The 26,593-nt window shown below is 43.3% G+C and overlaps 1 protein-coding gene across 5 annotated transcripts in view; it reads left to right on the top strand.

Annotated features, from left to right (window-relative positions):
* Positions 1–26,593, top strand: part of RGS20 (regulator of G protein signaling 20) — an 84,035-nt gene that overhangs the window by 40,633 nt on the left and 16,809 nt on the right. For all 5 annotated transcript variants that reach the window (XM_041768426.1, XM_041768428.1, XM_041768429.1 and 2 more), the window contains one exon: positions 22,243–22,391. In XM_041768426.1, coding sequence (XP_041624360.1) covers positions 22,243–22,391 — 149 coding nt within the window. The remainder of the gene's footprint in view (positions 1–22,242; positions 22,392–26,593) is intronic.

The following is a 26,593-nucleotide window of genomic DNA, read 5'->3' as shown; positions in this document are numbered from 1 at the left end:
GTGTACAACTCAGATGCTAGAGGCTTGTGGAGATTCAAATTACTTACAATCTAAAAGCTTGTAAATAGGATGGGAGCTTGCTATCATCATCGCAAGATGAAAATGTCTAACTAACAATGGACGTAAGGCAGAGTTTGAGGATTTGATACTACTATCCACTAAGGGGTCATGGAGACCTTTCTGTGTGGCAAAGTAGAATTTGTGAAAAAAAAAAGACATAGAGGAAAAATTTACCCAGATAGATCTACAAGGAGTACAGAAGGCTAGTTACTTAGGAACACAGATTTTTGTATACTTTTATTATCCCTAATTTGCATGTACATTAACACATGTCACAGGCCGTCTGCTGTAATTGGTGGAAGATTAGTTCTTCAACTAGCAACGAGTCATCCAGGCCTAATGTCTGTAAGATCTGTGGCCAGCATAAACAGAATGGGTGAGGAGAGCCCCAACAGACTAGACCAGGGTGGTAGGGGGCCTTCTGCAGCCCTGGGTGAAGCCTTGCTGTCACTTGTGATCAAACAAGATGCCTTGTCCATTAAGAGTTTCCACAGTTCTAGCTAATTGCTTTGGGGCAATGATAGGAAGCTTTATTACAAATGTTATTCATTAAAGACCCTGTGTCCAAATAAAGTCATATTCTAAAGTACTGGGGATTAGGACTTCAACATAAAAATGGGGGGGGGGGACCCAATTCAGTCCAACCATATCACATTGTTTCTCCTTGGTCTCTGACTGCTTCATCCACCTTCCATTTTCTCTTTCACATGCTACCTTGTGGAAGAAACCAGATCCAGTGCCCGTGGATCATCCTACATCATGAATTTATTTGCTTCTTCCTTATCATGCTTAGCTAGCTCCTCTACTCCCTGAACTTCTCCAAAGTAGATGTTAGATCCAAAGGCCAGAATGGACTTAGGCTCAGTGACTTGACCAGACCTTTTCCTGGGTGGTGCTTGAACTTCTTACTACATTGGATCAGAAAGGCACAGTGTCTGCATGACCAGCCCCTTTTAGTTATGCTATTTCCTAAGGGCCTTTTGAAAGCTTGGTGGGTCAGTTGACATTTCCAGAGTGGCTAAGAGCACACAGGTGTGTCTGTGCTCATGCAGCACGCGTAACAGGAGCCTTGTCGTTGCCAAAGGATCTTGACAGTGCATGCTCCAGGCCGGCCCCTTAAAGTCCTGTCCCTCGGAGGGGCTGGAATGCCTCCTTGACCTGCAACCCCCGTACCCTCACCTCCTCCACCACTCCCACCCCTCCCATCCCTGCCCTCACAGGGCTTCCTCCTAGCTCCAGCTTACCTGGCTGGCCTTGAGCAAGGATGATGGTGATTATGTTGCATTTCCCCTCTGCATTGTTAATTTGGAGAACTCTTCTGGGTTGAGGAAACTGTATCACCTCCAGAAATGCATCTGAGGATATAAGATGTTCCCAGACCCTTGTCCTAGTATTGAAGGATATTTAGAATGTACCTAGGAATGGGGGAGGTGAAGCAGTTAAGGGAGCACAGAGGGGCTTTACTTTATCCTTTTGTTGTTGTTGTTGTTGTTGTAAGGCTATGTTCCTTGTATCACCTCAGAACCAAAGAAGAAACTGGCTTCATTCTTAACATTTCATCCTTACTTCAGACACTTTTCTAAGTGTGAGTTTGTAGAGAATTTAAATTCACATCAAATTTCAGTTCACATTCTTTGGGTTATATTGAAGCATGCATAATACAGGATACCCTCTGGGCTCTGGATTTATTTAGATTTCAGAACCAGAGGGAGATCTGAAATATGCACAAAACTGAACCCAGTGAGGGCCGATGTGGCATTAATTGCACTTATTCACCGTCTTCTCTATCAAATAAAATCTAAAATGTGATTAGTTAAGATTTAAGCATTTTCTGTTTCTCCACATGCACCTTGGGAACCACTTCTCCACTGTTGAATGTAGGAAAGACTGTAAGTGGAATTATTCTCTGGACCAAAGAGCACTTCTTGTGCTATTAGCCAGGGAAAGAGCTTGCATTCCGGATCTTTGTACCAACCGGCTTCCATACATAAGAGAGCACTGAAATGGTCAGGTGACTGGCATGTTCAACTGAATTTCCCCTTATACCATGGTGTTTGGGCAAGTATTTTCATGATACTTCTTTTTTCAAATACAGACTTGAAAAACTCTCTCAATATTAGGCACCATACACACAGTTCTGGGCCGTGATGTAGCATTTCCTTCAGGAGTGGGGCTGTTTGTCCACACTCCTACTACACCCCAGGGCTATATGATGCACCATATCCCTGGCCACTTGCAAGCCTGTGTTACTTGTGTGTCCCTGTTCCCAGGGCACCACCATACTGCAGCTGCTCATCCCTACTTCCTGTTCTCTCTCCTCACTCTTCTTCCCCGTGTAGTTGTCTCTCGTTCTCTGATGTGTCTCGGCTGTAAGTCATGGAATCCCTTTGTCATACCTAACAAAAGTAAAAATACCCAATTAAACACCATGCCCAGGGAAAGTTAACTTTATGAAACAGCAAAGGGAATGACTCAGCCCCCAGAAGCCTGGCATGGGCAAATGACTTAGGTATGGTCACCACGTTAGGGCCAGAACTGAACTCATAGCCAGAGTCGCTGCTCTCCTGGACTCATATAGTCCAACATGCTGCCTTTAAATACATTTTAAAAGGACACCTAAAAGAATTGTTTTCAGGGGCATGTAGGTGCTTCAGCCAGTTAAGCGTCTGCTTTAGGCTTAGGTCATAATCTCAGGGTCCTGAGATTGAGCCCCACATCAGGCTCCTTTGCTCTGCAGAGAACCTGCTTCTCCCTCTCCCTCTGCCTGCTGCTCCCTCTGCCTGTGCTCTCTCTTTCTCTGCAAATAAATAAATGAAATCTTTAAAAATTAATTAAAAATAATAAAATTTAAAAACTGTTTTAATTGCAGTTGACACAATGTTACATTAGTTTCAGGTGATAAGTCTGTATAAAGTAACAGCATTTTAGAAACGTTTTATTGGGAGATAATTCACATACCATACAATTCACCTATTTAAAAGGTACAGTTCAATAAATAAACAAATAAATAAATAAATAGTACAGTTCAATGGCTTTTAACATATTCAGAGTGTGTAGCAATCACCAGAATCCGTTTTTAGAACATTAGATGATTTGAGCATCAAGAAGAAACCCAACACCCCCTAGTTGTCACCCACCAAGCCCATGTGTCCTGCAGCCATAGCAACCACTGAGCTACCTTCTGTTTCTACAGCTTTGTCTCTTTTAAATTTTTCATAAAAAAGGAGTCATACAATATCTGCCTTTATATCAGCCTTTTATATCTGGCTTTTCTTCACTCGGCAATTTTTGCGTGCATCACCCGTGTAATAGCATCTTAGAATGAGAAGAAAAGCTTAGTGATCATCTTGGTCCTTCAATTTGCAGATAGGAAAACTGAGGCCCGGGAAGGTGGCCCATTGCTGAAGTCACAAAGCCTGATGGAAAAGCCAGGGCTGGGCCCGGACCTCTTCCTGCCTAGGCCTCTAGCAGGTTCTCCCCAGGCTTCCCCAGTGAACATGCAAAAGCTTTTAGCTCTGGGTGGCAAGCTAATGGTACATGCCGTACACTCAGCTCCTCTGGTCTTCCATTCTCCCTCTCCTCAGCATTTTGTTGCCACTTTGCGAGCGGGAGGAGGCACTTTAGTTTTCTTCTAAGTTTGTGAATGGGCAAGGTACCAGGGGTCTGAGGGTGGATAAGAGGGACCAGCTGCTTCACCCTCTGCTGACTATAGATACAAAGGTACAAGATGGATTTGTTTCTGATCTTACAACACAATTTGGGGACACCTGGGTGGCTCAGTCGGTTGGGCGTCTGACTCTTGATCTCAGCTCAGGTCTTGATCTCAGGTCGTGAGTTCGGGCCCTGCTTTGGCCTCTGCGCTGGGCATGGGGCCTACTTTAAACACACACACAATGTAAAGACTTCCCATATTACTCATTTTGTCTTTTTCATTACAGATCATCGATAAGTACTAAATTAAACTAATAATAATGGCATCGGAGTAGCACTTACTAGTTTTCAGAGGCCTCTTGCATACATTTTCTCATTTATGCCTTTCAGCAAATCTCTAGGTAGCTGATATCCAAATAAGGAGAGAGAGGTTTAGGAGGGTGAAGGTGTTTAGTCCAGGCCAGGCAAGTGGCAAGGGTCAAAGTAGAAGTGGATCCTCTGGCTTTGAAACCCCATGATCTCTTCACGACTGATGGTGCAAACCACCACACACCCTTGTAGAAACTCTGGATCAGTTGCTCATTCTTTTCCAATGATTATTCTTTAAGTGCCAGCCCAAGACTGGCAGGACTTCTCCAAATAAACCTGGTTATTCCCACTCGGCTTCTGATCCTGGTCACTACAGGGATGCACGCCTCTTGATCTGGCTTCATTGGACGCCCCTCTGCCTCCTGCCTGCTCAGCCCCCTGGAACTCAGCCTGCCAGCAGAATGCCCCAGTTTTTCACAAGTGTCTCAACATTCCTTCCCTTCCTTCTCTCTGAACTTTGACTGCTCTCAGAGGACAGTGCTTTCCCCCAGGGCCCTGGTAATTGCAGGCATTTTGCCACTGAAATTTTACCACTGACTTCCATTCTTACCCCTGTGCCACTTCCAAAACATTCTTCCCTCAAGAACCCTGCCTCTTAAGTTCGGACATGTGCTGCAACATGGATAAACCTCGAAAACATGATGCTGGCTGAAATAAGTCAGATGCAAAAGAACGAACACTGTATGATTCCACTTACTCGAGGTTCCTAGACTACTCGTATTTTTATTTTTTTAAGATTTTTTATTTATTTATGGGATCCCTGGGTGGCGCAGCGGTTTGGCGCCTGCCTTTGGCCCAGGGCGCGATCCTGGAGACCCGGGATCGAATCCCACGTCGGGCTCCCGGTGCATGGAGCCTGCTTCTCCCTCTGCCTGTGTCTCTGCCTCTCTCTCTCTCTCTCTGTGACTATCATAAATAAATTTTTTAAAGATTAAAGATTTATTTATTCATGATAGAGAGAGAGAGAGAGAGAGACAGGCAGAGGGAGAAGCAGGCTCCATGCCAGGAGCCCGACATGGGACTCGATCCCGGGACTCCAGGATCGCGTCCTGGGCCAAAGGCAGGCACCAAACCGCTGCGCCACCCGGGGATCCCCGTCTACTTGTATTTTTAGAGACAGGGAGTAGAATGGCAGTTGTCAGGGGCTGGGGGAAGGTGGGAATGGAAGTTAGTATTTCATGAATTCAGAAAAAGTTCTGGAGACAGATGGTGGTGACGGTTGGACGCAGCGTGAGTGTATTTAGCACCACTGAACAGCACGTTAAAAAATGGTGAAAGTGATACATTTTAGGTTATGTAAATTTACGGCAACTAGAAAGAGAGACTACTACTTTTGAATGCATGTCCTGAGAGTGAACCAGTGCGTCTGCTCCTTCGGTCACCTGCTCACCGGCGGCCCCTGCCGTCACGTAGGAGACTTCAGCAGTGGCCGTCCCTCCTCTCCAGCACGGCCCGGTCTTCATTCCCGATTTCTTCCACACCCTGTGAGTGGCCGGTGCTGCCCTCCGGCCCCTCTGCTCCTTGATGTTCTCGGTTCCAGGAGCCTTTTTCCCTTCCGCACGCCGCCGTCATGTCTGTGACCAGCCCTCAGGTTAGCTGTGACCCACCTGCATCGTCCGGGAAACCTCATCCTCAAACCCACGCCCGTGACCCGCGCAGTCGCTCACCACGGTGCCCTCCTCCGTCAATCCTCTGGCCCCTGAGGCCTCCAGCCCATCCTCATCTCCCTAACCCACGAGTCCTCAGCACCCTCCACCCTTTCAGCATTCACCACCCCTGCATGTTCCAGGAACAGGCCAGGACCATTTGTATTTAGTCCTTCCTAGAAGCTCCCCCAGCCACATTTGTGTGTCCGCCTCCGTGTCCTTGCTCCCACCTCAGAGGCCTTCCCTGGCCACTATCCCTCATCATGCCTTAGGCTGTCAACCATTTGAGCATTTTTGCAGCATTTCTCAGACTTCAAGTTCTCTTACCTACTTGTTGTCACGGTTCTGTGTTTCTCTGACTAGAATGTAAGCCCTTGACAGAAACAGGCTTGCCCCAGGCCCCCCTGCCTGCGACACAGACCGCTTCAGGTGGAGCTCAATAAATGTGCAGTCAGTTCAGCAGGAAAAGCCTTTGAAAACAAACAACATGGTCATATTTTTAACCTTTTCACCCTAGATTTATAATCGAGTCATTCTTTTTTTTTTTTTTTAGATTTTGTTTATTTATTTGAGAAAGAGAGAACACAAGAAGGGGAGAGTGTAGAGGGAAGGGGAGAAGCAGACTCCCCTGCTGAGCAGGGAGCCCCACTTGGGGCTCAGTCCCAGGACCCCTGAGCCCAAGGCAGGTGCCTGCCTGACTGGACCACCCAGGTCTCCCTAATCGAGTCATTCTTTGCCTGATCCTCCTACTGTGCCATCACACATAGATTCAGCATATTTCCCACATTTGAGAAGGTGTAAAACAAAGTGTCCAGGCAGGATGTTAAAAGCATAACTTGCCACCATTTCTCACAGTGTCTGTCGACAATATCCCACAATGCTGGAGCTCACGAAAACCTATTGCAAGGCCAGGCCTATGCTTCTGGGGCTCCAGATTTGTGCCAGGAACTTCGCAGGATTGCTGTGTGACACAGACACCATGCCAATCACGGTCACACATTTTTTTAAAGTCCCTTTTCCATATGCTTTCTGGCCCTTTGACAAACAGGTCAAAAATGTTGAAAGCACAAGGCAAACATCTTGCAGTAAGAGGAGCACCCCCACGGGCGGGAGGAGGCGAGCGCGTCTGCAGTCTGGCTCGCGTGCTGTGCGCGCTGGCAGGTGGCCCGGGGCCAGCTCCCTGCCTCGTGTTCCCCGTCGCCGTGAAGTCAGACGCCCTGGCAGGTGACAGACATCCAGATAATTATAAACCCCTGTTCTGCCCTGCTTCCATGATCATGGCTTCTAGCCCTCCTCGTTATCACGTTAGCTTTCTTTGAAACCGTGCCGCACAAACAGAAGGGTGCACGGATGGTTTGGCCGGTTCTCAGCACCTCCACGCACCCCCGTGGCCCTCACCCACAGTGCGCGGCCGCACACGGCGAGTCCTCAGAAGCCTCCTCACCCAGGGGAAGCACTATTCTCACTCCTGACAGCGGAGAACAGTTTGGCCACAAGAGTTTTGCCGGGGCCTGAATTTTTCTCTTAATACAGTCATGCAGTGTGTAGTCTTTTTCCATCTGGCCTCTCCTCCTCAACATTGTTGGTGACCTTCATCACACCTTGCGGTGACGGTGGAGCCGTCCTTGCTGAGCAGCAGTCTGCTGTGTGAATGGATATACCACAACTTCTCCATTCCACCACTGATGGACATTTGAGTCGTTTTAGATGTGAGTACATTCAAGGACGCCCTGATGCATGCTCTCGGCGCAGTGTTTCTGGGGAGTGTACGTATACTAAGGACGACAGCGGCTGGGTCCGAGGGTGTGCATGTGGTCAGCGCTCGCGAATGTGAGTGCTCCAAAGTGCTTATACCAGTTTGCACTCCCATCAGCAATGTATTTTCTCTATATGATCAGCATCACTTGGCATTTTCTTCATCATTTTAGCTCTTCGGAGGTGTGTGTACAGGTGCCATTCCCTGTGTTTTAGTAGTTGGCTAAATCTGCATGGTATTGTTACACTAATTATTAGGGTATGGATATTGCTATGAAAATGAAGAAAAAGCTAAAATTTTAATTTTTTAAAATTTATTTATTTATTGGAGAGAGAGTGCGGGGGTCGGGGGAGAAAAGCAAAGAGAGAGGAAGAGAGAAGCTTAAGCAGACTCTGTGCTGAGTGCAAAGCCTGCGGGACCCCATCTAACGACCCTGAGATCATGACCTGAGTGGAAAGAAGTCAAGTGTCTGTCATTTAACTGACTGTGCCACATAGGCACTCCAAAAGAGCTAAAGTTTTAAATGCAAAAACAAAAATGACTGATTTTTATATTTTTGACAGAGGGATCATGTGATATCCATTCATACACTGGCAATTTATTTCCTCTAAATGAAAATGGGCAGGTTAATTTATTAAGCCATTGTGCTGTCATTATTGTGCATGTGTGTATACACGTATGTATGTTTATATAGGTAGGTATATATGTACATATATAAATACGTGTGTTCTGTTTGACATGTATTTATATTATTTCTAGTGCCTCCTGTAGGCTAGACACGGCTCTTCTACCATTGTGAAAAAAAAAAAAATCACCATATTGATGTAGGTTTCTTTTTAAAATCTTTTGGATATGGTGAACAAATGAGAGGTCCAACAATTGTTATAGGAAAAGAAATATCAGTTTGGTAAAATGTGTCTAATTTGACTAACTGGAATGCTGGATACACAGTCCCAGAATTAACATTAACCTTGACTACATCTGCTCCCCACCTAGCCACCTTCCACACCAGTTAGGTCCCTGAAGAGATAGGACACAAGAAACTATGAGAAGCAGACCACATTCCTGCCCAGTTTCTGCCCATGATCTTTCCCTGATGACCCAGCTGATAACCTAGTACTGTCCATGCTCCTTCTTTCATGGTTCTTCAGAGCCTAACCCAGAGCAACATCAGAAAAACTGTTTTTCTTCTTCTTCTTCTTCTTCTTCTTCTTCTTCTTCTTCTTCTTCTTCTTTTTTAAGAGAGGGAGGAAAGGGATAAAGGGGCAGAGGGAGAGAGAGAATCTTAAGCAGCTCCATACCTGGCAGTAAGCCCACTATGAGGCTCAATCTCACAGACCTGAGATCATGACCTGAGCTGAAATCAAGAGTCAGATCCTTAACCAACTGAGCCACCCAGGAACCCCCCTGTTTTTTTCTTTTTAAATAATCTCTATTCCCAACATGGGGCTTGAACTATGAACCTGAGATCAAGAATTGCATGCTCTTCCAGCTGAGCCAGCCAGGCGCCCCAGATAACTTGTGCTTCTTCAGTTCGCCAGCCTTATCTTCATCCAAAATGAAGAAGCATCTTCCAAGCAAGAGCATGATCATCCCAAAGTCAACTCCTTCCCTACCAAGTACCACCTAAAACATTGCCTCAGAAGGAGTGAAAAAGAAAGACCACAGAGGGAGAAAAGGCAGTGGAAAGTCTCTTATAGCTCCTTCCAGAATTTTACCCTTTTTCTAGTGATCCAAGGCCAGAATGGAGGCAGAGTAATGTGGAGACTGCCCTCATAATCCAAAGCTGGAGAGGATAACTAGGGCTGAGACCCATGGAGATAGAAAGGGGATGGATGTGAAAGACATCTTGGGAAGAGACTCTATTTGGCTTTGCCACAAATTAGAAGTGGGAGAAGTGAAGGGTGGCTTCAAGCTTTCTTAACTGGATAGATAGCAATGCTGCCTACCAAGATCAGGACAGGAAGAAAATGGGTAGGTTTATCCATGAAAATAAGTTTGAATTTGTATATTAATTTTTCCATGTTGCAAATATGTTGTCATGTTTTTTTTTTCTATGATTTGCCACAATTAGCTCATACATTCTTGTTAGAGGGACTTTTCCTTGCTGAGAAACACTAAGACACTGGCAGAAATTCTCATGCAAACTGTTAATGACTGACACATTCCTTAATGATTTGAAAATTCTTTAAAGCAGCCCCATAGACCAAGATTTTCATACGCGTTTCCGAGGTGTCCCTGAGCTAAGTTATCATTGGGAATGTGCCCATCTACAATCTCCTTTAGAAATTCCCATGATCTCCTGGGATAAGGAAAGTCCAGGATGAAGATTTCAGTCAGTACTTGCAAAATGTGAATTGTTGTTTGGTGTTAAGAAAGAACAAGTTAAAACATGTAAAACTGATTAACTTCCTTTAGATCATACTCTTATTATTTCTGATATTTCCCAAAAACAATCGTAAACGTTGGGTTATACAATATGTCCATTTAGTAACAGAAAAGAAGAGAAAGACATTACAATTATAGTCTTAAGCTTGGCGGCAGGTAGACAGAGGAGTAAAGATTTCCATTCAGAGTCACTGCAAAGCAGATGGTAACACACTTAATGTATTTTTTTAAGAGGTGAGGACTTGTGTAAGCATCCATCTGGAAGTAATTATAATTCTAAAATGTCTATTGTTATCAGTAAGCTTTCAGTTGACTCCCCCTTCTAGAACAATGAACTAGCTTTTTCTTAAAATAGCCCCTAAATTATTCAGACTATAAAACCAAAGGAAGAAATTTTTGAAAACTCATAGTTTTGCACAGAGGAAGAATCAAGATCTCCCACCAGCCTACGAGCTACTAAAAATTGTTAGCTCTCCATGCCTTATAAAGTGGAAGATACAGCTCTGCTTAGAGTTTTGGTCCATTTGAAGTCAGTGCAAGTAACTTCTAGATCTTCATTAATTAATATTTCATGAGGTGGAGTGGTTTGGACTTCTTTCTGGTGATGACTGTACCACAGGGTAATGTGCCGACATTCCCTCAAACTTGAAACTTTTATTGCGGGAACCAGCTAACCAGAATAGAAACATCACTGTGGACCTGGGTTCACCTTATTTCCCAGCAGCTAATAATAACAGGTGGAAGCCTTTAGGCAGGTGGTGCGTTTGATGGTGACTTATTTAGCATCAGGCAATGTGGTGTTAACACTTGGACTCTGTGACTCAGAGAAAGCTGTGTTCACCTGTGTTCACCTGTGTTCACCTGTGTTCACCTGTGTTCACCTGTGGTGGTTTTCAGACCAAGTAGCTAAACCCAGGAAGTGTTCAGGAGGGGAACGGTCCCTGCTGATTTCAGTTGGTCTGTTTTTCAAACTCCCTGATGTAGATTCTTGAATGAGAGAGCCTTCCTGTGGCTGAGCCACCCTCAAAGCCAAACACCCTCAGAATCAACCCCCTTCAGGTCTTGGAAGCCCGGTGCTCGTCATACCCGATGTGCACCTCCCTCCAGCCTATGTAAGGACTTATTCCCCTTTCCCCAGCCTGTTCACTCGATTCTAACAGTTGTTCAGAAGTTAGGTCCCATCCGAGTGGGACCTGGATCTTTCCCCTGCCCCCTGCACGTGAGCACCCAACTTTCAGAACCAGTACGTGCAGAACCTGCAGAAGGCTCACACTCAGCCCTCTGCCACGTGGCCGTGGAGCACACCGTGGATGTGCTTGCCCTGTGGCAGGGTCAAAAGGTGGTATCTGTGAAAAATCAGGCTGCATCCGGGACAAAATAATGTTAGGAAATGTTTTTCCAGCCTATAGAAACTTAAAAAGCAGGAAGACCAAAATCAGGATAAAATTAAGAGCAAATTCTGCTAAGTACTGAGAAATATTATTGCAGAACAGGGAAATGAGTGTGTCTCTTGAGGCGGCAGCACAGAAAATATTCCTGGAGCATAACCTCCGTTCCTCTTTTTTTTTTTTTTAATTCATGAGAGACACAGAGAGAGAGAGAGGCAGAGACACAGGCAGAGGGAAAAAGCAGGCTCCATGTAGGGAGCCCAACGTGGGACTCGATCCCGGGTCTCCAGGATCACACCCGGAGTGGAAGGCAGATGCTCAACAACGGAGCCACCCAGGCGTCCCACCTCTCTTCCTTTGAGGCGGATGGGTGCCTCTGGCAGTGGGAGCTTAGCAAGCAGTGCGAGATCCAGGAACAGAAGTGGCTCACGAGGAAGAGACCTTTGTTCCTGGCACAAACTCAATCATTTGAACAGGCTCAAAAAAATATCGGGGGAGAGGTGCCTGGGTGGTCACTGGGCTAAGCGTCTGCCCCTGCCCCCTCTCCCTCTCTCAAATAAATAAAACATTTTTAAAAATATTGGGAGACATTTTAAAAAATATCGGGGGACAGAGAGAGCATGACATAAAAGAAGGTACAGTCCACGTGCAACAGTGTAGTGCCAAGGACTTAACACTTATTTGTAGTCAACCTAGTACAGTTGGTATATTTGGAATTACTAAGGCTATAAAATACCAGAAATAGTTCTCTGTCTTCACCTCCCACCCGTTTTGACTTCATTAGTAACCTCTTCAGTGTGAAAACAAAGAAAGGGCAAAACTCAAACCAGTTGTTTCTGCAACACATGGCAAGGAAGGTGTACTGGGAATGACTGGGCTGATGGGTGATGAGGATGCGAGGAGTCCTGTGCTGAGCACCCACCCCATTCCCACTCTTCTTTATCTCAGATAAGTGGGCTGCAGAACAGTTCCTTGTGCTCATAAATCACCTTTCTTGTGAAACATTTGATGTTTTCAATGTGTTGACAGCCTTCTTATCTATATTACAATGTAAAGAATCTTTCCAAAATATTTGGGGGCACTGAGTGGCTCAGTTGGTTAAGAGTCTGCCTTCAGCTCAGGTCATGATCCCAGAGTCCTGGAATCAAGTCCTGCATGGGGAATCCCTGCTCAGCAGGGAACCTGCTTCTCTCCCTCTGTCTGCTGCTCCCCCTGCTTGTGCTCTCTCTCTCTGACAAAAAAATTTTTAAATGTATCTTTAAAAAAGAAAAAAATCTTTCCTAAATATTTAAAGAGTCAGATATTGGTTTGGGAGATAATGATTCTGCTGTGAGTCAAGTGACCAGACTATTGGGTTCTTCCAGCCAATGACATTATGATCCCAGAAAATGAATGGAAAATTCTAGAGGTGGCTTTGTACTATATTATTTCATTTATATGGCATTCTGGAAAATGTAAAACTAAAGGTAAGTAAAGCTACATCTTTTTAAACCTTGAATAAAGTTACCCAAAATCACACTATATTCAAAAGTGGTGAAGTCCTAGAGGCCACGTTTTCTAATCAATGCAAATATATATATAAGCCACCTAACTCTTGGAAATGAACAAGGGGTAGTGGAAGGGGAGGTGGGCCGGGGTTTGGGGTGACTGGGTGATGGGCACTGAGGGGGGGCAATTAGCGGGATGAGCACTGGGTGTATATGTTGGCAAATTGAACTCCAATAAAAAAAAGTTTTTTTAAATAAATTGAAAAAAATATATATATAAGCTCATGACAGGCCACTCAAGAAATTAAAAAGAAACTTCTTTTTTTTTTTTTTTTTTTTTTAAAAAGAAACTTCTGAAAAACCTTGGATAAAAAGAAATCTGAGTTTAAATTAGGTCTGAGCTCCTTGTTAACCAGTAGTGCCACACATCAAAACTCATAGTTACAATCAAAGCAGTAATTGGATAAACATGTGTAGACCAAACTACATTAATTAGAAAACAGCAATGATGGAAAATAAACTAAAAATTTAGTGCCAGAGGTGAGAAAACTAACAAAGTAGTTTTCAAGAAAGATAAATACAGAATAATGGAAATGAAAACAAACTGATGAAATTTACAGTGATAAAAATAAAAGTTATTTTACCAGCAAAAACACATTTATTTGAGAATAGCAGAGATTGCAATTTAGGACAGGCAAGCCAGCAAAAACCCAGAGGCTAGTCTAACAAAAGAGAGTAATTTTATTTTATTTTTTTTAAATTAATTTTTATTGGTGTTCAATTTACCAACATACAGAAAAACACCCAGTGCTCATCCCGTCAAGTGTCCACCTCAGTGCCCGTCACCCATTCCCCTCCAACACCCGCCCTCCTCCCCTTCCACCACCCCTAGTTCGTTTCCCCGAGTTAGGAGTCTTTATGTTCTGTCTCCCTTCCTGATATTTCCCAACATTTCTTCTCCCTCCCTTTATATTCCCTTTCACTATTATTCATATTCCCCAAATGAATGAGAACATACACTGTTTGTCCTTCTCCGATTGACTTACTTCACTCAGCATAATACCCTCCAGTTCCATCCACGTTGAAGCAAATGGTGGGTATTTGTCGTTTCTAATTGCTGAGGAATATTCCATTGTATACATAGACCACATCTTCTTTATCCATCATCTTTCGATGGACACCGAGGCTCCTTCCACAGTTTGGCTATTGTGGCCATTGCTGATAGAAACATCGGGGGGGCAGGTGTCCCGACGTTTCATTGCATCTGAATCTTTGGGGTAAATCCCCAACAGTGCAATTGCTGGGTCGTAGGGCAGGTCTATTTTTAACTCTTTGAGGAACCTCCACACAGTTTTCCAGAGTGGCTGCACCAGTTCACATTCCCACCAACAGTGTAAGAGGGTTCCCTTTTCTCCGCATCCTCTCCAACATTTGTTGTTTCCTGCCTTGTTAATTTTCCCCATTCTCACGGGTGTGAGGTGGGATCTCATTGTGGTTTTGATTTGTATTTCCCTGATGGCAAGTGATGCAGAGCATTTTCTCATGTGCTTGTTGGCCATGTCCATGTCTTCCTCTGTGAGATTTCTCTTCATGTCTTTTGCCCATTTCATGATTGGATTGTTTGTTTCTTTGGTGTTGAGTTTAATAAGTTCTTTATAGATTTTCCAAAAGAGAGTAATTTTATGGAGAAGTTGGAAGTTGGGGGAGGGGTGGTTTTGTAGAAAAGTCCACTTGAGAAAAGCAAGAGTCCAGGGTGATGAGGGTTTCTCATTGGCCCAGTTGCTGGGTAGCTGATTTCTTCTGGAGATGCAATGTGTATCTTTTCCTGTTGTGGCCTGTAATTGATTTTTCTTTTCTGTTTGAAGATCTTCTGTTGGGGTCTCTAATTGGCAGTGCTTCCTGTAATTGACATCAACTGGTAAGGGGTGAGAGCTCCCCCCTCTGGTCTCCCCACTCCATGTTAGTAAGGTTTCCCATAATTAATTTTCATACACTCATGATCCATAATGGAGTGCTGCCCAAAGGGAGTCAAGAGCCAAGATTTGTTAAAGAAAATGGAACTCAGAAGCTGTTCCATTTGGGATTTCGGATTTTGGTTTCCTTCAAGGGAATCTGTCCTCCCAAATTCCTCATATATTTAACTTTCAGGCCCCTGAATGTCCCCTGATGGCAGGATCATTTCCTAAGAATTGCTAGGGATGATTTTGATTTTATGCCCTCTAAGGTTCTTGGTTCTTCTTCATTGGGGATCTTGTCTATGAGTCTATACCCTTGTCTATGATTCTAACAGGAGCTCGGCCTTAGGCCTTAAGAGATAAGATTTTTTTCATACATTACTTGATGTGTCATCATATTCCCAATATGTAATTCAAAAATGGCTGTTTTCAGAGTTTAGAAACTGTAATGAAAATAAACAGCTATTAATGGAATCTAAGCACCAAGTTTAACAAAAAAAAAAAACTTTTCTGGGCTAATTATAGTTACGTTAAATTTTTTTCGAACAAGATACTCTTTTGATTCCAAATTAGTAAAAGATTGTGATCAAGATTAAGAGTTTGCTTTGGCTTTTGCTTGAACTTTGAAAAAATTCTCTTAAATGCCAGGATCCTAGGTATTTGGAAAAGTCATATTTGAGTAGAATTATCTTTTGGTTAAGATCTGAATATTTAATAAATTGCCAACCTCTATTATTCCCATTTCCTCAAGCTGATTTTTAAATGCCATAAATTATAGAATAAAGCATCTGACATTGGTTTTGCATTCACACAACCTTTCCAGCAAAGGGAAGCTAGTTACTGGGGCATTATGCCTGTGACATGCTTGAGTCATCCCCACAGACATAAGTGATGCCCAACAGTCTATGCCAGACACTCGCCAGAAGAAGAAGACAATAGCAATAATAAGGAAGCTCTGAGTCCATGTTATTTAGAAAGAACAAATGGAGGCTGGGAGGATGGGGTAATTGGGTGATGGGCATTAAGGAGACAACGTGATGTAATGAGCACTGGGTGTTCTATGTAATTGATGAATGACCGAACTCTACATCTGGAACTAATGATACACTAAATGTTAATTATTTGAATTGAAATAAAATATGATTAAGAAAAAGAAAGGACAAATGGAAATAAAATGTGTACAGCGTTCTCCCACAAATATGGTGAGGCAAAGGAAAAAAGATACATGAAGCTAGTTTGGCTAATCAGATCATATGCCAGTATCTAAAAGGACTGAGCCAATTAATACATACCAATGGCATATTTTAAAAATCTTATAAATAGATAGTATTCATTTAATATATGTTTTTAGGCCTCGTATTAATCGGCTATCACAATGAAAAATTCTCTACAAATATTTAGTGACACCAAATATCCAACTCTCCCATAAGCAATTACACATTTGTCCTTTAAACAAGCAGACAGTAATTTAAAGCAAATCATCTGACAGTGATAAGATGACTATTAATAATGAGTTTCAGTAAATTTGCAAACTAGGTGAAATGGATGAGTTTTTTAAACAGGAGATGAAAAATACCATATTGACTCAAAGAAAGGAGGATAATGAAAACAAATCAAGGAAGAAATTGAAGACATAGTTAACAAGCCACTCTTGAGAGATTTCAGTAATTTTGCAGGCAATCTCTGCAAGTCCTCAGGAAAAAAATAATTTCCTAATAAAGATACATAGGGGTGCCTGGGTGGCTCAGTCAGTTGGGTGCCAGACCCTTGGTTTCAGCTCATGATCTCCAGGTCATGAGATCAAGCTCCATATCAGCTTCATAGAGATGCTTCAGATTCTCTCTGTCCTTCTCCCTCTGCCCTTCCCACTCTGTCTTTCTCTCAAATAAATTAATTAAATCTTTAATCTTAAAAAAAGATTGATTTTTTTAAAATTCTTTATAAATATTACCAAATCAATTTCAGCAGTATAATAGAAGAATAACTATCTTATAGGTGGCTCAGTCGCTTGAGCGTCTACCTTCAGCTCAGGTCATGATTGTAGGGTCCTGGGATCGCACTCTGCTTTGGTGGGGAGCTTTCTCCTCCCTCTGTGCCCTGCTCCCCTTCTAGTGCTCTGTCTCATAAATAAATAAACAAACAAAATTTTTTTTTTTAAAAAAAAAGAGGGGCACCTGGGTGGCTCAGTGGTTGAGCATCTGTCTTTGGCTCAGGTTGTGGTCCCCGGGGTCCTGGGATTGAGTCCCGCATCAGGCCCCCTGCATGGAGCCTGCTTCTCCCTCTGCCTATGTCTCTGCTTCCCTCTCTGCATCTCTCATGAATAAATAAATTTAAGATCTTTTTTTTAAAAAGAGAATAACCATCTTTTAGACCCAGGAAGAGTTTTTCCAATAAGATAAAGGTGATTCAAAATTTAAAAATTGGGGATCCCTGGGTGGCGCAGCGGTTTGGCGCCTGCCTTTGGCCCAGGGCGCGATCCTGGAGACCCGGGATCGAATCCCACATCAGGCTCCCGGTGCATGGAACCTGCTTCTTCCTCCGCCTGTGTCTCTGCCTCTCTCTCTCTCTGTGACTATCATAAAAAAAAAAAAAAAATTTAAAAATTCATTAATTTGTTTCATTAACTATTCAAAGGAGGAAATTCATATTCTTAACAGATACATATTCTCAATAGATATTTTAATTGATAGAGTTCAATATTTTAAAAAGTTTTGTTTTGTTTTTATTGAAGTTCAATTTACCTACATATAGTGTAACACCCAGTGCTCATCCCATCAAGTGCCCCCCTCAGTGCCCGTCACCCAGTCACCCCATCCCCCAACCCACCTCCCGTTCTGCAATCCTTTATTCATTTCCCAGAGTTAGGAGTCCCTCTCTAATTTTTACCATTCAGTTCCCCTCCTTTCCCTTATAATCCCTTTCACCATTTCTTATATTCCCCGTATGAGTGAAACCATAATATGATTTTCCTTCTCTGGTTGACTTACTTCACTCAGCAGAATACCCTCCAGTTCCATCCACCTTGAAGCAAATGGTGGGTATTCATCCTTTCTGGTGGCTGAGTAATATTCCATTGTATATAAATGTTTTAAAGAAAAATTTCAAACAAGTATACTTAAATGTAGAGAGGAAGGTGGTGCCTGGGTGGCTCAGTCGGTTAAACGTCCAATTCTTGATTTCAGCTCAGGTCATGATCTGAGGGTTGTAAGATGGAGCCCCATGTCAGGCTCATGCTGGGCCTGGACCCTGCTTAAGATTCTTTCTCCCTCTCTTTCTCCCCTCCCCTCAGTTTATGAGCTTACTATCTTAAAAAGTATAGAGAGGAAGGTATAACAAAGTCCCTGTGTTAATGACACATTATCAACATTTTGTTAATATTTAATATTCAGATTTTTATTAACACGTTTTACCTTTTCTCACACTCTCCTATTCCACCATGGCTCAGCAGGGCATAAATCCTCAAGACTAACTACTGCCTCCACTGAACACTCCAGCACCTCATAATTGAGTGAAAACCATCTATCCATTTAGAAATTTTGGAACCGAGAGGGGGATATAGGTTGCTCGTAGATGTTAAAGGAATAGCACATAGTTTTTTGTTTATCTGAAGTTTTAAATGATTCAGAATGTCAGAATTACTGAACTGAGTGTATGATTTCCAAGAAATCATACAAGAAATTCTCATATTAAACAGAAGAAAAATTAAATGGATTATGTTATGAGGCCAAGTTGAAACTCTATAAAGATAAACTGAACATGGAACACTGAGAAAAGAAAGGAATTATAAGTGAGGAAAGTGGTTAACAACCATGATTTGTCCAAGAAATACCAAAAGACCGTAATCATCAAGCATTATTCAATGTGGAAGAACAAACTAGAAACATTACAACTGTATACAGTACTGTAAATTGTAATGCAATCTCAGCAACATGCACCTCTCCTATTGATTGATAAAAGACTGTTCAAAAGAAGACAATATCTTTTATATATATAATCCTTTCAGGAACCATCAATAAGGTGTAAGTCCAGCAATAGGTGTATGTATAAGCAAGTTGTGTACATCTAGACAATGAACTACTGCTCAGAATTTTTTAAAAAGGAATGAATGAAAAAAAAAAGGAATGAATGATTGATATACATAACCATCATAAAATAATCATGCTGGGTAAAGGAAGCCAGACAAAAAAGATTCCATTTGTATAAAATTCTTTAAAAATTCAAATTAACATATGGTGGGAAAAAGCAGATCGGTGATTGCTAGAGCAGGCAGGAGCAGGAGAGAAGGGCAAGAGGGATTCCCAAGGGGTGTGAGGAAACTTGCAGTGGATGATGTGGTCTTGATTGTTGTGGTGGTAGTCTCACAGGTATGTTAACATGCCAAAGCTTATCAAATTATACCCTTTAAATAGCATGTGCAGACTCTATGCTTGTTACACCTCAATAAAGCTGTTCTCAAAAATGTGTAAGAACAGACCTTGATGACATTTGTCTTTGATTTCGGAGAATATATTTAGTCATGAACAACTGTGTGATGTTCTCTCAGGGTTTGCTCACTAAACCATTAAGTCTTCCTGGGGTTTACAAAGAATGAGGTGTGTACAAGCAAATAAAATAAGTTAACTAATAAGCAGGGGTGGGAGGCCTGGGTGGCTCAGTCAGTTGGGCAGCTGACTCTTGGTTTCAGCTCAGATCATGATCTCATGGTCCTGGGATGGAGTCTGGTATCAGATTCCATGCTGAGTGCTTGAGATTCACTCTCCCTCTCCCTCTGCCCCTCCCCTACTCACACTCTCCATCTCTCTGTAAAATAAATAAATAAATTAATTAAATAAATAACGGACACAACTTGTTTTGTATTATGTAAACAATAGAAGAAAATGTGTTTAACTCCATAAAATTACCTTCTCCCAGAAACCTCCAGCACACATCACACATATGGGCAAAGTGCTATGAGTCTTCTCATAAAGTCATGAAGAAGCCCAAGGTACCAAAAAGTACTACTACTTTTCAATAATTACAGAACTTCCTGGCCAATGAAATAAGACCAAGGAGAGGAAAGATACTGTACTTGGAAAGGTACAGAAGGTAAACCAACAAGTGTGACTATTTATAGACAGTATGATCATCCACCTAGAAAACCCAAGGGGATCAGTAGAAAGACTACTAGAATTAATAAGAGAATTCAGCAGGGAGGCCAGATATAGTAGCCTCCCTATACACCAAAATAACTATTTAGAAACTTGAAGCAGAGAAGTATTTACAAAAGCAGCAAAAAAAAAAAAAGACCTATAAAATACTCAGAAATAAACCTATCAAAAATATGCAAGACCTGTTTGAGTAAAGCCTTTCAAATACACAGGGGGGGCTCTGAATGAACATATATTGCACGTACTGATTGGGAAGACCCAGTGTTGCAAAGATGTTAGAAAAGTAGTCCCTTGAAACTCATTGACATTCCCACGTCACAATCCTTCCTTCTTCTGAGAAGCTATTGGGATCTTTCTTTTTAATGAGGCAAGTTGCATCAGTATCTCTTAGGAAATAACAATCACCTGGAGGCACCTCCTGCTCCAGCCTCTTTGTTTGGAGATTGTGCCCGCTTGTCCTTGCCCCTCAGTGTCCTGAATGAAGTGAAACAATCGTTAGTCTGCATCTCTACTGCAAGGCCACAGATGCCCAGGAAGAAGCCCAGGTTTCTACCTCAGGGGCATTAAAAGGGGCTTGTCTCCCAGTGGTGCCATAAAACATGGCTGTGAGTTGAACAAAAGTCTCTGTCTCCACCCTTTGGACAAGTGAGCCACCCCAGTGCCAGCATCCTGGACTGCTTGGGCTGGACACTGGACAGGAGTTCTGAGTGTTGTTCCCGTTGTGGGAAAGCACAGTGAATGCTTGGCCGCGTCTCTCTTGCAGTCCTGGAATACATCCTGGCATAATTAAATAAAAGGGCTACTCCAGAGGGGTCATCCTGATTTGGCAGGTACTAAAACAGATGTCATTTCTCATAAATACATCTATAAATTCAATGTAGTCCTACTCAAAATCCCAACATGGAATTTCTGGACCTTGAAAAGCTGATTCCAAAATTCAACTAGATGGAAAAAAAAAAAAAAAAACAGACACAAACAGCCAAAAACAATTTTTTAATTTGTGAAGAGAATTTTACCTACCCAATATAAAAAGCCATACTAAAACTCTAGTAATTAAAGTCCAATAGAACCTAAGAATCAGTAATAGTTGGAAGAGAGAAACCTAGTGTTGGGATGGAATACCACATCCAGAATTTATTTTTTTTTAAATTTTTATTTATTTATGATAGTCACACAGAGAGAGAGAGAGAGAGAGAGGCAGAGATACAGGCAGAGGGAGAAGCAGGCTCCATGCACCGGGAGCCTGACATGGGATTCGATCCCAGGTCTCCAGGATCGCGCCCTGGGCCAAAGGCAGGCGCCAAACCGCTGCGCCACCCAGGGATCCCCCCACATCCAGAATTTAATCCCAAAGTCCTATTTAAGGTTCTTTGATGTAGCTTTGGTATTTTTGCTTTTACTTCACCAGCAATTGAATAATAGTATCAAGTGTAAAAGTGCACTGGATGATTCCTCCTTCTTGTGCTGCTTCAGCCATTCCGTGGTCTTCAGGAAAAGAGGAGGTTGATGGACAGAGACCTTGTTTGCAATGACTTGCTCTCCACTGAGGTAGGCGAGGGTGACTGTCCCTGCTGATGGCAGGGCAGATCAGAGCAGGCCACAGGTCACAGCCCTTCCTTGCTTCCTGGGAGTGACTGAGCCACAGGACCTAACTTCGGGTCCACATACAGAGTCGGGAAACATCTTCAAGGTTTCAGAGCAAGTTAAGACTTGAACCTACCAGGGGCACCTGGGTTGAGCTGCTGCCTTTGGCTCAGGTTGTGATCCCGGGGTCCTGGGATCGATCCCTGCATTGAGCTCCCCACAGGGAGCCTGTGTCTCTGCCTCTCTCTCTGTGTGTGTCTCTCATGCATAAATAAATTAAATATCAAAAAAGACTTGAACCTGTCAGTGGGGTCTCAGAACCTGGCCGCCCCCCCCCCCCTCCAGGAGTTCCATTCTTCCTCTTAGGACATTTCCTCTTACCGCCTTGTTAGTGCACTTGCCTTCTCGGCCTGGCTTCCTCCCAGATGCCTGCTCCGGCCTTGGGGGCATCCCTGACTCAGCTGCCACCTGCCGCTGCTCCCCGCAGTTCCACCCAGCGGGAACCCAGGGCTGAGGAATGGGCTCCCCGTCACCAGGTCACCAGATGTCCTCAGTAGGTGGTGGCAGCATGTGATTGCTCTCCTGACCTCGAAGCGCCCTAGGGCAGGGACACGCCGTCATCCTATCCACAGAGCTTGGCAGATGCCAGACGCGAACCGTTGCCTCCAGTAATGGACTCTGAGCGCCACATGTTGCCAGAATTCGCAGAAATGGCCTGGAGAGAGGCCCCTTGCGTTTTCGCAGCCATCCAGAGAGCAGCCTCTCCTGCGTGTGGTGGTAACCGGCCCCCCTTTCGCTTGCACTGTTGCAGCCCGTGGGATCTGAGCGGCCGGAGATGCGGACACGGCAGATGCCTGCAGCCCCGGAGACCGCCGGCTCCACGCCAGGCCCGCCCGGAGCAGGGGGGCGCGGGGCCAACGCCTGCTGCTTCTGCTGGTGCTGCTGCTGCAGCTGTTCCTGGTAAGATCGGGGCTTCTCCCGTGCGCTTCTCAATGGGAAATGGTACCCCTGGGGAGGCCCAGCTTAGGATTAATTCTCTAAGTGTTTTTTATTTTATTTTATTTTTTAATATTTATTTGAGGTAGAGAGCATGGGTGGGAGGGCAGAGGTGGAGGGAGAGAATCTCAAGCAGACCCCGCTGAGCATGGAGTCCAATGTGGGCCCAAACTCAACGGCCTGGACTGAGATCATGACCTGAGCTGAAACCATGAGTCAGACACTTAACCGACTGTGCCACCCAGGCTCCCCCATATGTACCTTTTGAACAACTACCATATGCCTGGCACACTGATTTGGGACCTTGAAGAACAGCAACACCACACACACACACACACACACACACACACACACACACACACACTCACGAAGAGGCTCTGTATTCTAGCTCTCAGGGGACTTCTATTCAAATCCCTGAAATCAGGGTAGTGTGTTAAACAGCTAAAGGAGAGTCTAAGGCCATTGCTGATCAAATGGTAATATTTGGGCAGAAATGACAACTAGGTAGTTAGAAAGGAGTGAACTCAAGGCAGTCTACTTGGTAACAAAGGTTTTGTAAAGGAGTTAGGATTTAAGGTGGCTCTTAAAAGTTAAGGTGAGGGGGATCCCTGGGTGGCGCAGCGGTTTGGCGCCTGCCTTTGGCCCAGGGCGCGATCCTGGAGACCCGGGATCGAATCCCACGTCGGGCTCCCGGTGTATGGAGCCTGCTTCTCCCTCCACCTGTGTCTCTGCCTCTCTCTCTCTCTCTCTGTGACTATCATAAATAATAATAATAAAAAAGTTAAGGTGAGGTAGAGGAGCCTGGATCTTATCTTCTGTTTTTCTTTTATTAATTTCATGTTTTAATAAAGAAAAATGGCAAAATATATGCTTAACAGAGAGAAGAATATAAAAATATGGGCTAACTTACTGGTACTGGCAGATACACAATCTTTGCTTCATAAGAGAGATACACAATTTGGAAAATATCCTTGACTGTCAAGGTCTGGAGAAATGTGTATAGTTTACACCTAAAAATCATAGGAATGTTAGGTGGCATTTCTGAAATCTTGGCTATGAAAAGTGCTTAGTGCCCACCAAATGTGTGCCTAACTTTAGGCAATTACATTATTGGATATTGGGCACCTGGGTGGCTCAGTCAATTAAGTGTCCACCTTTGGGTCAGGTCATGATCTCAGGGTCCTGGGATCGAGTCCCACAGAGCCTCAGCCGGGAGTCTGCTTCTCCCTCTGCCCCCACCCCTGCACATGCATGTTCTCTCTCTCTCTCTCTCTCCCTCGCTCTCAAAAATAAAATCTTAGAGAAGGGTTTTTAAAAATTATTCTATGTTTATGTAGGCTTGGCCACAAATTGGACCAAGATCACTCTCCAGTAGAGAAGACCAGGTGATAGTGCAGCTCTGAAGAACAGTGACAGGGGCAGCCTGGGTGGCTCAGTGGTTTAGCACCACCTTCAGCCCAGGGCCTGATCCTGAAGACCCAGGATCAAGTCCCATGTCAGGCTCCCTGCATGAGCCTGCTTCTCCCTCTGCCTGTGTCTCTGCCTCTCTCTCTCTCTCTCTCTCTCTCCCTGTGTCATGAATAAATAAATACAATCTTAAAAAAAAAAAAAAAGAACAGTGACAGGACTTTTGTAAATGGGGTGAAACAGGTGGAGGCTGAAATTAAACGTCCAGGAAAACTTGGTCTCTTGCTTGATTTGAGCTACTGTCAACTTCCAAGAAGTTCCTATCTGATGGATGGGTCTCAGCAATACAACACACCAAGGACTGATGGGATCATGATGGTGGGTGTTTGGCCTGTTCAGAACAAAATCCCAGACACAAGCAGGAATATGGGGGATGTGGGACTGGCAGGAGCCAAGCGGTCTGACTCAAGGCAGGGCTTCAGCCCCGAGTAGGAATCTGAAGGATTCAACAGAAAACTGGAAGAGAGGCACAAGTTGGCATACCCTGCACATGTGGGGTCCAGGACCCACCCAGCACAGTGGGTGAAGGGATTTCACTCTAGCAGAGTCTTTCACTCTGCTAATCAGTCTCAGTGAGACAGTGAGAGAGAGATGGTTGTGTGAGAGAGATGCGGAGATATTCAGGTGTGGGTGAAACTCCTGTTTACCCCCTCCCTTCTCTACTGCCTTAAAGGGACACAGGAGGCTGTGACCTGAACAGTGTCGGGGACTGATGGTGTGAGCATAGCCGGTGGTGGCATGCTGTTACCAGAGCAGACTCCTTCCACTGGCACCAACTATGGTGAATAAATTATAAAACTACATTTAGCCACCCTCATCAGAGCCAACACTCCTGCAGCACATCCTGTGTGCGTATGTAACAGACAACAGGGTTATGAGAAACAATGTTGAACTGTTACCGTGTACCCCTGACACTAATATAACACTGTATATTGATTATACTTCAATTAAAAGAACACAATAGAGCAATGTCATCAGAGAACTGGAGAAAAATAATGGAAAACTTAGTCAAACTCAAATTCAAGAGTGTGGGTTAAGACAAGACATTTTCAGACATACAAAGACCAAGAAAGCTGTCTTCAGACCTTCCCTTAAAAGCACTAAGAAAGAATGTACTTCAGGAAGAACAAGTGAACCCACAGGGTAGTCATGGGAAACAAGTAACAATCATGGACACAGAATGGAATGGATCAAATATAGCTATAAAACATATTTAATTTGTGCTAATAAGTGTAAATCTAAAGTTGTAAACAATATGGTAGTGACAGACAAATCAAATAATTTCTGATTTAGGAAAAAAATTACATTTTCTTTCCAAATTAATGGCATTCTTGAATAGCCAGAAGTATAACAGAGACTTTCCACATCGATGGAAGATCACAGAAACATGGAAAACTATCAACATATGACAAAAAGTGGTTTTAACAAGAGAGAATGAACTATTCTATGAATGCCAAGATACTTGGAGTTAGGGTGACTAGCTCATTCCACTTGCCCAAGACTGTCCTGGTTTTAGCACTATCAGAGAACCCATGAGTCCCAGGCAAACTCGGGAAGTGGGTCACCCTACCTGGTATCCAAATCCAAAAAATACTTCTATTCCTATATTGCAGCACATACAAAACCCAGTCTCTCCCTACACCCCTACACCCCACCCCACCCAAAATGAAGATCAATTCCAGATGGTTTAAAGGCCTAAATGTGAGTAGCCAAGAATAAATACAGGATAATATATTTCTGATTTTGGCATTGGGAAGAATTACTTTTTAAAAAGATTCACAAATAGGACTATATTAAAATATAAAAATGTGTCTAACAAGAGAAAAAGAAACATACTCTATACAACGACTTGTGCATGAATATGTATAGCAGTCACTAGCCAAAAAGTGGAAGCAACCCAAAGGTCCATCGACTGATGGATAAACAAAATGTGGTGTATCCATACAGTGGAATATGATTTGACCATAAAAGGAGTGAAGTCTTGAAACTGCTAAAACATGGATGAACCTTGAAAAGATCATGCTGAGTGAAAGAAGCCAGACACAGAAGACCACATACCCTATGATTCCATTAATGCAAAACATCTGGAATAAATTCACAGAGACAAAAAGTTGATAGCAGTCGCCTCGGCCTGGGGGAATGGGAGTTGGTGCTGATGTGTATAGTTTCATTTTGCAGTGATAAAATGTTCTAAAATTGTGGTGATGGTTGCACAATTGTGTGAGTATACTAAAACTAGTGACTTGTGCCATTTAAATTGTGAGTTTACGGTGTGTGATTTTTATCTGAATAAAACTATTTTTAATATGGGTTCAGCAAAAAATCGGAAGTAAAATGAACACACAGAACATACTGAGAGAAGATGATTACAAGACATTAGCAAACAAAGAATATAAACCTAGAACACACAAAGAAAGAACTTCAGGAGATGAATAAGAAAATAATAACCAAAAGAAAAATAAGCAAAGGAAATGAAACAGAAAAGAATCTACTTGTGCTCCTATAAACAAGGATCAGATACATGAGAGTTAAATATACGCCACCTAAATATAATACTCTACCTTAAAAAAACCTCTTGCACACAAGCAAAAGGAGATATGTATGAGAGGATTCACTGAAGCATTAATCTGATTGAGAAAAATTGAAAATGTCTCTAATGTGCATGAACAGGAGAATGGATAAATATATCGCAGTGTAGT

The sequence above is a fragment of the Vulpes lagopus genome, chromosome 9 (genome assembly GCF_018345385.1).
Source record: "Vulpes lagopus strain Blue_001 chromosome 9, ASM1834538v1, whole genome shotgun sequence".
In the NCBI taxonomy this organism is placed as follows: domain Eukaryota; kingdom Metazoa; phylum Chordata; class Mammalia; order Carnivora; family Canidae; genus Vulpes; species Vulpes lagopus.
Note: the sequence above shows the minus strand (reverse complement) of the source record. Positions and strands in the feature narration are given on the sequence as shown.